General features: G+C 48.3%; 1 protein-coding gene and 1 long non-coding RNA gene across 3 annotated transcripts in view; one reads left to right on the forward strand and one right to left on the reverse strand.

Moving 5' to 3' along the window:
* The window catches only part of LOC129624325 (uncharacterized), a 60,817-nt gene extending 50,049 nt beyond the window's left edge, over nt 1-10,768 (forward strand). For both annotated transcript variants that reach the window (XR_008700886.1, XR_008700885.1), the window contains 2 exons: nt 2,763-2,896; nt 10,406-10,768. This is a non-coding gene — a long non-coding RNA (uncharacterized LOC129624325). The remainder of the gene's footprint in view (nt 1-2,762; nt 2,897-10,405) is intronic.
* A 654-nt stretch (nt 10,769-11,422) lies between these two features.
* Nucleotides 11,423-12,312, reverse strand: part of SIAH3 (siah E3 ubiquitin protein ligase family member 3) — a 72,430-nt gene continuing 71,540 nt past the window's right edge. Inside the window, exon 2 of the mRNA XM_055542041.1 lies at nt 11,423-12,284. Coding sequence (XP_055398016.1) covers nt 11,601-12,284 — 684 coding nt within the window. The 3' untranslated portion in view covers nt 11,423-11,600. The remainder of the gene's footprint in view (nt 12,285-12,312) is intronic.

Below are 12,312 nucleotides of genomic sequence, written 5' to 3' on the forward strand. Positions count from 1 at the left end.
CCATCCCATCCTCTGTCGTCCCCTTCTCCTCCTGCCCCCAATCCCTCCCAGCATCAGGGTCTTTTCCAATGAATCAACTCTTTGCATGAGGTGGCCAAAGTACTGGAGTTTCAGCTTTAGCATCATTCCTTCCAAAGAAATCCCAGGGCTGATCTCCTTGCAGTCCAAGGGACTCTCAAGAGTCTTCTCCAACACCACAGTTCAAAAGCATCAATTCTTTGGCACTCAGCCTTCTTCACAGTCCAACTCTCATATCCATACATGACCACAGGAAAAACCATAGCCTTGGCTACATGGACCTTTGTTGGCAAAGTAATGTCTCTGCTTTTGAATATGCTATCTAGGTTGGTCATAACTTTCCTTCCAAGGAGTAAAGCGTCTTTTAATTTCATGGCTGCAGTCACCATCTGTAGTGATTTTGGAACCCAGAAAAATAAAGTCTGACACTGTTTCCACTGTTTCCCCATCTATTTTCCATGAAGTGGTGGGACCGGATGCCATGATCTTCATTTTCTGAATGTTGAGCTTTAAGCCAACTTTTTCACTCTCCACTTTCACTTTCATCAAGAGGCTTTTGAGTTCCTCTTCACTTTGTGCCATAAGGGTGGTGTCATCTGCATATCTGAAGTTATTGATATTTCTCCCAGCAATCTTGATTCCAGCTTGTGTTTCTTCCAGTCCAGCGTTTCTCATGATGTACTCTGCATATAAGTTAAATAAGCAGGGTGACAATATACAGCCTTGACGAACTCCTTTTCCTATTTGGAACCAGTCTGTTGTTCCATGTCCAGTTCTAACTGTTGCTTCCTGACCTGTATACAAATTTCTCAAGAGGCAGATCAGGTGGTCTGGTATTCCCATCTCTTGAAGAATTTTCCACAGTTTATTATAGCAGAGCTAAATAGTTGCCCTAGAGAGCATATGGTCTGTAAAATCTCTAGTATTTACTATCTGGCTCTTGTCCTAGCAGATAGAATGGGCTAGAATCTTGGACATTATTTACAAGTTCTGCAGGAACAATGCCAAGGTATTTCTCCATGAAGCATTTTTTAATCATAATAGCTTCCATCAAGTTCCTCCTCAAACCATGTCAGTTAAAGTCTTCATCATTTTGTTAGCTCTTTATTCTTCAAGGCTGTTGCGAGAGGATGGTCCGTGAATTGCTCATGTTTCTATACGTCTAGGCCTTAAGAGCCAATTTGCTCTAGAACTGTCTTTTGAGGAATGTTAATGTAAATGTGGAGACAATGACTCCTTCTAGAACAAATTTATTCACGTTCCTGGGTAGTAAAAATAGAACCATTCCCTCTTCAGAGAGACTTGCTTATATTCCAGGGTAATAAGGGTTCCCTGGTGGCTCCAATGGTAAAGAATCTTTCTGCAATGCAGGAGACTCAGGTTCAATCCCTGGGTTGGGAAGATCCCCTGGAGAAGGGAATTGCAATCCACTCCAGTATTCTTGCCTGGAGAATCCCATGGACAGAAGTGCCTGGCTGGGGGCTATAGTCCTTGGGCTTACAAAGAGTTGGACATGACTGAAACACACAGGGTAATAAAAATAATCTCTCCAGATAGGAAGATGGGCAGACTTCCTAACAACCCCACCTAAGATCAGAGTCTCTTAATCTCAGGGTCCCTCTCCCTAATGCTCCCCAACTCTGTGCTCAGGCAACACCTGTTCATCGTCCTATTGGAACTGGGGCTCAGGAAACCTGAACTCAAACATTCTTCTTGCTGTAAATAATAAATTGTCTAGGGACGTCCCTGGTGGTCCAGTGGTTAGGAATCTGCCTTCCAATGATAGGGACACGGGTTTGATCCCTCTTCGGAGAACTAAGCTCCCACCTGCCTCGGGGCAACTAAATCAGTGCACCACAACTAGAGAGAACCCCACGCACGGCAACGTAAGATCCCGCACGTGGCAACCAAGACCCAGTGCAGCCAAAGAAAGACGTCCAAGTCCATCTGGGCTCATGGTCTTCTTCTGACCAGAATTATGGATGCATGTCATCTAAACCAACCAAATGCCACTGGGCTGCTGCTTAGAAACTGCTGGGCCATTAGACAGTTGCTTGATGCACGTGTAAATGTATTTATTTTGTCTTGTTGAGTTCACTACGAGGTTCCTGAGGGCAGGGACCAAACTGTTCTTCCCTTTGTATCCTCCAGTAAGCCCAACACCTGTAAACACTACTATTTTGTTGCTCTTGCTGTAGGCTCTCATACATCCTGTCCTGAAGTGCTCTTCTTGATGTCTGCCTGAAGATGTGGGACTGTTTCTAAATTGCCATGGCTTCCGTGTGCCCAGTTGCCTCAAGACTCTGGGCTCTCAAGACACCCCAGGCTTTGTTAAACAATGGAGGCGAGTTCCAGCCTCATCAGTGCCCACCCGGAGGGCAGCCCACCGTGAATGCAGGAGCAGAGCCTAGGGAATAGCCCCACCAGCCCTGCTGCCAGAGAGTTGGCCATACATTTGTTTCCCCTCTTAGGGGCAGAATGAGCGAAGGGAGACACTGCCAATGAGAGCTTGCTGTGGCTGGTAACCCGCACCCACGATAGAACAAATGCACTTTATGGACTCGTTCCTCTTAGGTTTGCCAGATTTAGCAAATACCCTAATATTTTTATTTTGCTAAGTGGTCCTACTCTCTGCACTCTCCCCTCTAGAGCCCATTCCCCAACTGAGCCTTGCCCTCAGGGTGTGGCCACATCACTAAAGCGGACCCAGTGATAATGGTTTTCCTGATTCTCCTTTTTCACAGAGCCTCGCTCCAGGGCTGGTGAAGATGTAGATCTGAATGTTTAGAGGATGGACCTAGACTTCCAGGAGACCTTCCCTGAGTTTTGCTGGCTGCCTTGATCTTCTGTCATTGTTTGCAGGAAGCAGGATCACCAGGTAGGTGGTGGGCTCGGCTTTTGAATGATCTGGAAGCGTTTCCATTGCAGGAAGGGGGACCCCTTCAAGGGCTTGAGGGTGGGATCAAACACTCAGAAATGAATGATCAGAGGAGATACATGTGCTGACAAAGCAAAAGACTTTATTGGGAAGGGGTGCCCCGGTGGAGAGCAGTGGGGCAAGGGAACCCAGCTGTCACATGGCTCACAGTCTTGGGCTTTATGGTAATGCAGTTGGCTTCTGGGTCGTCTCTGGCCAATCATCTTGCTTGTTGCCCACGTGTGGTCTGAATCAGAGTCCTTCTCAGCCAAGGTGGATTCCAGTGTGAGAGTTTCTGGGAGGTTGGTAGGATGTACCATCTCCTCCCTCCTCTTTTTGACCCTCTCCAATTCTCTGGTGAGTTTTGGCTGTAGCATCGCATTCTTTATCGGGACCTCCTGTTGTGAGACAACTCAGGCAAGCAGTTTATTTTCATGCCCAGCCAAGGCGGCCAGTTTCACTCAACAGTTCTCTAACATTTCGATGTATTGAGGTGCTTGATTTCCTGTTGATTGTGTGTTGTTTTTAAAATCTGTAATTGCCAGGATTATAGAAATCAAGAAATGTCTATCTCTGTGTGTTAACAAAAGTTGATACAGAACCTAGGAAGAGGCAGAGAGAGGGGAAGATGGCATTACCTCCTGGATGGGTGATAATCCACGTCCCCAGCTTTGATCCTTAATAGATGCTTTTTCCATGGGCCCTCTTGCAGAGGGTGTACAGAGTATACCTTGTCTACCTCTAGGCTACTAAGAAACTAGTTCAGTGATTTCCTTTCCTCTCGCCCCATAGGCAAGACTTACGTGGGGCTTAGCTCTGAGCTGCTGCTGAAAGTGGCCTGATAATTCACATCCCCCGTGGACGGCCCTGGAACAGTGACACCTGCTCATGCGTCCTGGGGGAGATTTGCAGGATAAATAAATGACTCCCTGGGGATTTGAGAGGTAACTCCCTGTCAGGGCTAGGGGCAGAGATTTAAATATGAATTACCATCCCAGCCTGGCAGGGGTGTATAGGATGAGCCGCTTATGTGCTCATGGGGAGGATTTACACAGTCCCTTCACTGGCACCAGGCTGCCTGAGTTGTCACCGCGTGGCACTCGGCACTGGGGGCCCTTCCATGCTGGCTTCCGTCCGCCAGCCCCGGCCACGGCGGCAGCATCACGGCTGGTGGCCTCCAGTGTCCTGCCTGCCCAGCTCTCTTCTCTCCCTCCTCTGTGCCTGTCACCCACCACCTCTGCCTCCAAGGGACAGGAGAACAGAGTTCCCTCCACTGCTGCTCCAGGGAACCCCCGCCTGACTCCTCTCCTCTCTGGACTCTGTTAGTTTCCTGCTCCCCCATCCGAATGTAACCGGTCCCTTCCCGTCAGCTTCTTTCCTGCCTTCCTCCCTCTCGAGGAAGGACCAGCTTGCTTCTTCAGAAGGTTTAATCTGCTCCTTTGTTTTCTGTGGCCCCTGTTACCACCAGTGTGCTCAGCTCTGGATTTGAGAATCCAATCATCGGTCACATAACCCTTGCAGAATCCCGTGGGGGAAAGAGTGTTAAAATCAGAATCCTGGGTTCCACTCTGAGTCTCCTGAATGAGAATCTCTGGTTTCTGGATCTCAGAAATCAAGTTCTGTTGATCACTCTTTATGTACACACACACACACACACACACACATATATATATACACACACACTTAATTTATATATATATATATATTTTATATATACACACTTAATTTATATATATATATATTTTATATATATATACACTTATTTTTGACTCTGTCAGGTCTTCGTTGCTGCTCAGGCTTTTCTCTAGTTGCAGCGATCGGGGGCTTCTCTCTAGTTGCAGCTCGTGGGCTTATCATTGCTGTGGCTTCTCTTTTGTGGAGCATGGGCTCCAGGCGTGAAAGTTTGGGTAATTGTGGCGTGCTGGCTTAGTTGTTCGGCAGCATGTGGGAGCTTCACGGACCAGAGATCAAACCCGTGTTCTGTGCAGGCCGGGCGGAATCTATACCCCTGGCCTGCCAAGGAAGCCCTGTTGATCATTCTTAAGCACACTGGAGTTTGGGAAATAAAGCTCTGCATCCCAGGGAGGGTTCAGGGCTGGACCTCCCTCCCTGGCTGAATTTCTTGACGGATGAGTGTCCCCCTTCTTTCAGTGAAGTCTTTCTCTGGCACTCAGCAACCTTATTGTGCATCTTTAGCGTATTTTGAGGGCAATGGAAAGTATTTGGGACACCACAGGGTGCAGAACTGTTCCAAGAGAGGCCATGGCCTGACAACTAACTTGGTTCATGAATATTCATGCTGGTCCTGTGGTCAGTTTTGATCACTCAGCTCAATTCAAGGCGCTCTCTATAAGCCTCTGTGAGAGCAGGAAGCAGGTTCTGGGAAGAAGGACATAAGGAAGAAGATGGAGGTTAAGATGAATTGACAGGCAATAGGATTAAAATTCTTGCTCAATCCTGATCTTGCGAGTAACTAACAGTGGCCTGAAATTAAAGAATTAAACCATGAAGGCTCCCTTGACAACTGATCTGATAGGCCCAGAAGTAAATTTCAGGGACCCTGCTGTCAGAGGCAGGGAAGAGCTCAGACAAGGGGTGCTGGGAGGAAGGGGGTGGGCAGTGATGGCCATCGGGCAAGGCTGTGGTCCCTCTTCTCAAGGCAGCACCAGAGGCTGAAATAGTCCTGGGGGCACATTAGTTGTCAGGGCTTTTATTCACCTTCAGAAATACTTTCCTCCTTGCATCCAACTATGACTTTGAAATGGAGGCAGAAAAATGAAACGGGGAGAAAGATAATGAAACATAGGTCAAATGTGGCAGCTGGTGAGTTTCTGATAATTGCACTTTCCCGTATAGCATTTCATTTCCATTCCCTGAAGTCGCACAGAACCCTGTGGGGAGGAAAAAACTCCAGCAACAAACAATAACAACAAGCAACTCTGAAGGGTTCAAGGCAACAATATCAAATGCAATTTAATGACATTTTTCATGGGAGACAGGGTAGAGATAAAGTGATATTCTAAGCCTGCTTCTTCTAACATCATAAGAAAGCCTAGAAAATAACATAAACATCAATTTAGGTCAAGTAAAATGATCCTTGATTTCCTTTCTGTCTCTCTCATCTCAGTACCCCAAAAAGAGGTTAAAAAGGGGAGAGGAATATTTATAGTATAGTATTCTATATACTATACTATATTAGAAAAGGCAAACTCTAAGCCTTGTAGGTAACCTATGTAGTAATCTGATTTGGGGGAAAAAATAGATGCTTATCTACAACAGATTGTTTGGATCTTGTAACAGTGAAGTTTTTCTTGGCTGGCTGTTCTCCAGGTTAACACAGTAGAGAGCTCAGCAATTCTTAAGGAAATCTTCAGAACAAATCATCTGAAGGTCTAGCAATCTACTGGGAAACTCTGCTCTTGATGCTGTTTGTAGCTGAACTTTAATCAAAGCATAATTCTTTGATGTCGCAACCATGATCCCTTCCCCTTCCACCAGCAACTGCATCCAAGTGGAAGCTTCAACAAGCCTCACTTCTTTCCCTTACACTGAAGCCACTGGGATCAGAGTCACTGATTCACTATTGGCTTTGGAGATTCTGCCTCTTACCGGGTACTTAGCCTGGAGATTCACTGTGACTTTTATCCTAGTGGAAACCAGGCCTTAATGTGAAAAGCGTGCTGGCCTGGGTGGACTGTAAATGGTGAACGGGGTCCTTGTTGGGTTGCAGTGAAGTAGCCAGATTAAGCTAGATTAGCGCTCGGCTCCATTCTTCATGTAACATCCCCTGACCTGTTCCCTCTCAGTCCCTCAGCTTCGTGGATGAGGGTCCTGTTTTTGCATTCACACATGTTATGCCATGTTATAGTCACTGCCCACTGTTGGATATTTCCAGTCTCTTGTTGCAAAGTGAAATATTTCTTTAGGCTTTGGTCTACATGTGGAGTAAGAAAGATGACCAATGAGAACAAGTAACGAGAGACTGTACTTTTGTAGAGTTTGGTCTTCTCTTTTGGGCTGGGATTGCCAACAGGCTGATTTTGTGAGGCATAATTTTTCCATGAAAGTCATCAGATAGAACTTTCCACACTAACTACAATAGGGAAGGATCTAGAATCGGGAAAAGAATGCCCTGGAAGCTGCTTTAAAGCCTCAGACTCCCTTCTCCAAAACAATTTGCGCCTTCCCAATAATTTGCTATTTGGCTGGCTTAGCTGTCATTTCTGTCCTGTCACTGTGGCCACTGGGATCTTATTTCTCCTTCCAAAATCCCCTTTCCCCATCCTGATGTATGCATCAGAACTGTCCATGCAGTGATAATGCTGGTAAATGTTTAATGATTAGTTCTTCAAGTGGGAAACACCTTGGCTTATCGCACTGCCAATTTCCATAATTTCCATGGTGTAAATGCTGCCACCAAGGCCAGGTTCAAGCTGTTCCTGTGAGATCACCAAACATGGGGATGGTAGCACAGCATTATATAGAATGTTCACCAGACGTGTGTGATCAAGGTAAACAATCTCAAGAGCATGGAAAATAAGAGTAGTGAAATAATTAGGAAGTGAAGAGTTTTGAGTATTTATTACTCTTGTTTTAATAGAACTTAATTGTAAATTTATATAATTTAATTTTTAATCATGGCTATGCTTAACAGTTTGTAAAATTCCTAAAAAATTTAACAACTGTTACACAAGCCAGCTCTAACATACCACTCTGTCTTGGTCTGGGAAAAGATGGAGTAAAGGGAGAGATGAAAGGGTGTATTTAATACTAAAGAACTAAAAGGCCTCCATGCCATTCAGACTTTATGCCTGGCCCTTCTGAGCCGTGGGTCCATAAATTCCTAGAAATGACATAGTTGGTATTGGTCCGAAGCCGGGACTTTGGAGCAAGACACACTGAATTCCAGTCCCCGCTGTACCATTTGCTAGCTCTGTGACCTTAAACAGTGTCTAACCCCTCTTTGCTTAGGTTTCTCATGGGTGAAATAATAGTACCTGCTTTATAAGGTTGTGCGTGTCTGTGCTAAGTCGCTTCAGTCATGTCTGACCCTTTGCGACCCTACGGACTGTAGCATGCTAGGCTCCTTTGTCCATGGGATTCTCCAGACAAGAATACTGGAGTGGGCTGCCATTTCCTTCTCCAGGGGATCTTCCTGACCCAGGGATTAAACTGGCATCTCTTACATCTTCTGCATTGGCAGGTGGATTCTTTACCATAGTGCCACCTGGGAAGCCCTCATACAGTTGTAATGGAGATTAAATAAGGCAATATGCTCAAAGTACTTAGCCCACTAAGTTACATAATAAACCCTCAGTAAGTGGTAGCCATGAGTACCATTGTGATTAACCTGATCAATTTCTAAAAGGTCCATAGTCTCCACAGGTGGTGATGGGATCTACCCTAGATGCAAGTTCATGCAGAGAAGGATAATTAAGGCAATCTTCTTCCTTGCATGGTCTGATTCCATTGTACATGGACCATTTATGTAAACTCAGCCTCTAGGCTGGGATGTCCTTCTCACCACACTTCCTGCTTGAAGATCACATGCTGGTAACTCATTTCTTGCTGTGAAGGGCTGCTGTCTTCCTAGGCCTACTTTAAAATGCAAATAAAACTGGTCCCCCACATCTGTGGGTTCTGACTTGATTGTACTGAGCCATTTTATATGAGGTACTTGAGCATCCATTGATTTTGATATCTGGAGGTTGGTGGCGGGTGGGGGGCTTATCCTGACACAGACCCCTGAAGATATAGAGGGCTGCCTGTACTGTTTAGAAAGTGGGTAATAAGTTTGCACCTAGGTGCGCAAGTGGCAGTCAGATCCCAGGGCTCTACATTGAGCTGACTCCTGGGAATCTAAAAACGACGAGCCTGAAGTGGGTGATGGGATACAGAGTAGGGCCGAGGCCACTGAGGACCCCACTCTTTGGTTCCCCATCCCTGCCATGTCCCTCCCCACACTTCCAGGTCGACCAGTTTTTTGAGCTGAGATGCCTCTAAAATCAAAGCCACTTCACACTCTGTGTCCCTGCTCCCCCAGGTCCTGGAACCAAGACCCAGTGGACCCTGGGGCCCACAGTCCACAGATGTGGTGGGAATCCCTGTTTTTAGTTTGCTCCTTTTTCTTCCATTCTTAACGCATGGCTATCGAGACAAAGGCCTTCTTGGGACCATCGTAGATGGGTGACAATAACATATCTCTACCCTGTAGTCTAAACCATTTCTGGGAACCAAAAATATCAGTTCCTGTCTGGGCTCACTTATTCATAATATGGTCTTGTGTGCACTAATAATAACCTAACGTTATTCTCAGTTTGGCTCACGTAACTTGGCACTACAGGAAGGCAGAGATGATGTCTGCAGGAGCCCTAAGGCCCTGTGGACAGTAATTAGACTCTTGCTGAGGTTTGGTTTGTTTATCTTGGGCACCTGTGATGCTACATAAATGTTTCAAAGTGGTGGAGGACCAGGAACCAGGGAAGGAATGCAGCTTCCGGAGGCAACAGACTTACAGTCAAGTGGGGAGGGTCTTAGGTTCTGGGGAAGGGCCTGGGGGTAAAGGAAGGAGCCCGTCTCTCCCCACATGAGCCAACCGGTCTTGGCTTGTTCTGTTCTTGGCGGGAGATGCTGGCGCCTTGTAGGATGCTGTGACGGTGCTGAGAGAAAGGAACAAACGACTCTTTCCTTGGGGCTGCAGAGCTGGCGTCTGCCTCCATCAGTAACACGATGTTTATTAGCCTCCTTAGGGCTCTTAGAGAATAAAACTCCAGCTCCCGGGCCCCAGCGGTTACTGTGTAAGTAGAGGGGGCTGTGTTATGCTCTCCTCTATGGTCTGGCACCGCCCTTTTGGAGCTGGAGCTGGAGGTTAACAGCACAGATGACCACAGGGTTGTTGGGGGAAGGTTGCTCTTGTGTTTCAAGATCAGTTATTTTTGGCTGAGAAAAGATGGCTGATGCCCAGCCAGGGCAGGCGGCCTGAAACTGTCCTCAGTGGGAGGCCTGCCAGGACCCAGCCGAGATGGCCGAGGTGAGGGAACGGGGCTGAGAGCAACGTCTGGTTGGCGAAAGGTCCACTAGTGAGCGTCATGTGGGGCTCGGGGGGCCCATGCTTCTGGTGCGGATGGGGAGTGGCCAAGGAGAGAACGAAGATGACAGAAGGAGGTAGGAGAGGACCTCCTAGGAAGACTTACAGGTGTTCAGCTTCCGTTAGAAGAGATGACATTGACTAAACACGCTTACTTTCTTCAGAAACCCGAGAGACTTCCACAACAAGACGTTGGCATATTATTCTGACGGCCGAATTAAGAGAAAGCCGAATTAAGAGAAAGCCACTGCACCCGCAGGCAGTGTGGATTTTTGTGGCCTCTTCATTCACCCTGCAGCAGAGTGGTGGATGCAGACTGACCAGTGACAGCATCTGTGTGCTGAATGGGGCCCTCAGCATGTTTTATGTATTTATTTTTTCAGCTGCATCGTGTGGCTTGTGGGAATCTTAGTTTCCTGAGCAGGAATCGAACCCACGCTTCTGGCATTGGAAGCACAGAGTCTTAACCGCTGGACCACCGGGGCATTTTAGAAGTAAGGAAAGGAAGGAGGACTCTCCCAGGTGTCTGAGTGATGGGGCCAGGCCTCCGGGCCAGAGGGCCAGCTGCACCCTCTGAGTTCCTTGTGTCTGCTGCTGAATCATGGTTCTGAACTGTCCAGAGCAGAGGAATCCTTGCTGGATACAAAAGCACTCCACCCCGAGGGAAAACACTGATGGATTTTATAACTTGATAATAAAGCTCTCTCCGGGGAGAATGCCCTCCCAGAGGTAGGAGATTAATTTTATCTTTTGGTTTTTTTGGCTGCTTCTCTTCCCCTGTGTCTTACCCATTCTTTTCTATGACTTGCTCAACGAAGGGCAAAGAGGTTTTCTAGAAAGCACCAAACCCTTGAGGCCTTTGATTTCAGAGCAGGAAAAAAATGGCCCCGGGCTGAGGGCAAGCTCACAGGAGCCTGCCAAAAGAGGGTTCAACCTCTTGCCTGCTCCCCTGAACCCCAGGATCAACCCAGAGGACACACGGCATGATGGTACCTCCAGCCCCGCACCCTGGAGGAGACGCCGTCTCGTGTCCAAGCAGCGTGGCCCCCGAGGTTCCTGGGAAAGTGGCAGAGCTGTGTCTAGCTGGTCTGCAATACACACCCCTGAGCTGGCCAGGCCCCCTTCCGTAATCTGCTGTCTCCACACCCTTAGGAGTTAGCTCAGTCTGAAATAGACTAAAAGGAGGAGGGGGAAATGATGTGGACACTCAGACTCCTTTCAACCCCAAGAGTCTGCCTCGTGACCTCGGTGACTGCAGGAGGGAAGGGAACTGCGGGTGGCGAGCAATCACCATTCTGATGGAATGTAAAACTACATTCTGTAAAACTACACCAACAAACCAGGACAAACGTCACACCAAGGTCTTGCATCACAGGATGTTTACATAATATAATGCCCATGGCAGACAGATACCAAATACCACAAAGTACCTGAGACAAAAAAAACAGAAAGAAAGGAAGGAGGGGAGGAGGGAGAAGAATAGAAAGGAGCCTGGAGTCCTGGCACGCAGAGATCTGAGGGCCCAGGCAGTTTCTTGGTAGAGGGGTGGCCGCACGTGAGTGTCCAGTGGCCTCTGTGTCACATCTCAGCCTCTGAAGAGCAGATCTCCTCGGCCACAGAGATGGCAATCCCGATGGCCAGGCTGCCATTGTCGGAGAAGTGCTGGGCCAGCGAGGTGTTAATGACGAGGCAGTCCCCGTTGGTGATGACCGAGTCCACGCACTCCAGGACAGACCGGGGTGTGGCCTCCCACTTGAGACACCGGTGGTTTCTGTTGAGCTCCAGGCGATAGGTGAAGCTGTCAGCCTGGGTGGGGGTCCCGATCAGCATCATGGTGGCGAAGAACTGGGGGTGCCCTGCGTGCCTCTCCTGTTTCCTGAGCACCAGCAGGAAGTGGTGGCCGAAGCAGGAGTGGATGATGAGCCAGTCGGCCGGCGCCGGGAGGTGCATGTCCGTGGCCAGGAAGACAATGTCGGCCCCCTGGAGGATGTCCACCCTGTGCATCTGCCGCAGGTGGGGCACCACCACCTCCAGGTGGCCCTCCCACTGGCAGGAGAACAAGGGGCACAGGCAGGGCATCACCTGTGCGGCGGGCGGCCCCGCCTCCTGGTGGTGCAGGTGGTGGGGCCGGGCGTGGTGGCAGAGGCGGTGACGGGGCTGGAGCGGGCAGTGGTGTTGGCAGTGGCGGTGGGGGGCATGCGGAAGCGGGTAGCTGCTGGGCTCCGGGGCGCTCTGAGTGACGGCGTGTCTGCTGGACACATACTGTAAGAGATGGAGAAGAGCCTTAGTG

This window comes from Bubalus kerabau, chromosome 12 (assembly GCF_029407905.1).
Source record: "Bubalus kerabau isolate K-KA32 ecotype Philippines breed swamp buffalo chromosome 12, PCC_UOA_SB_1v2, whole genome shotgun sequence".
NCBI lineage: Eukaryota > Metazoa > Chordata > Mammalia > Artiodactyla > Bovidae > Bubalus > Bubalus kerabau.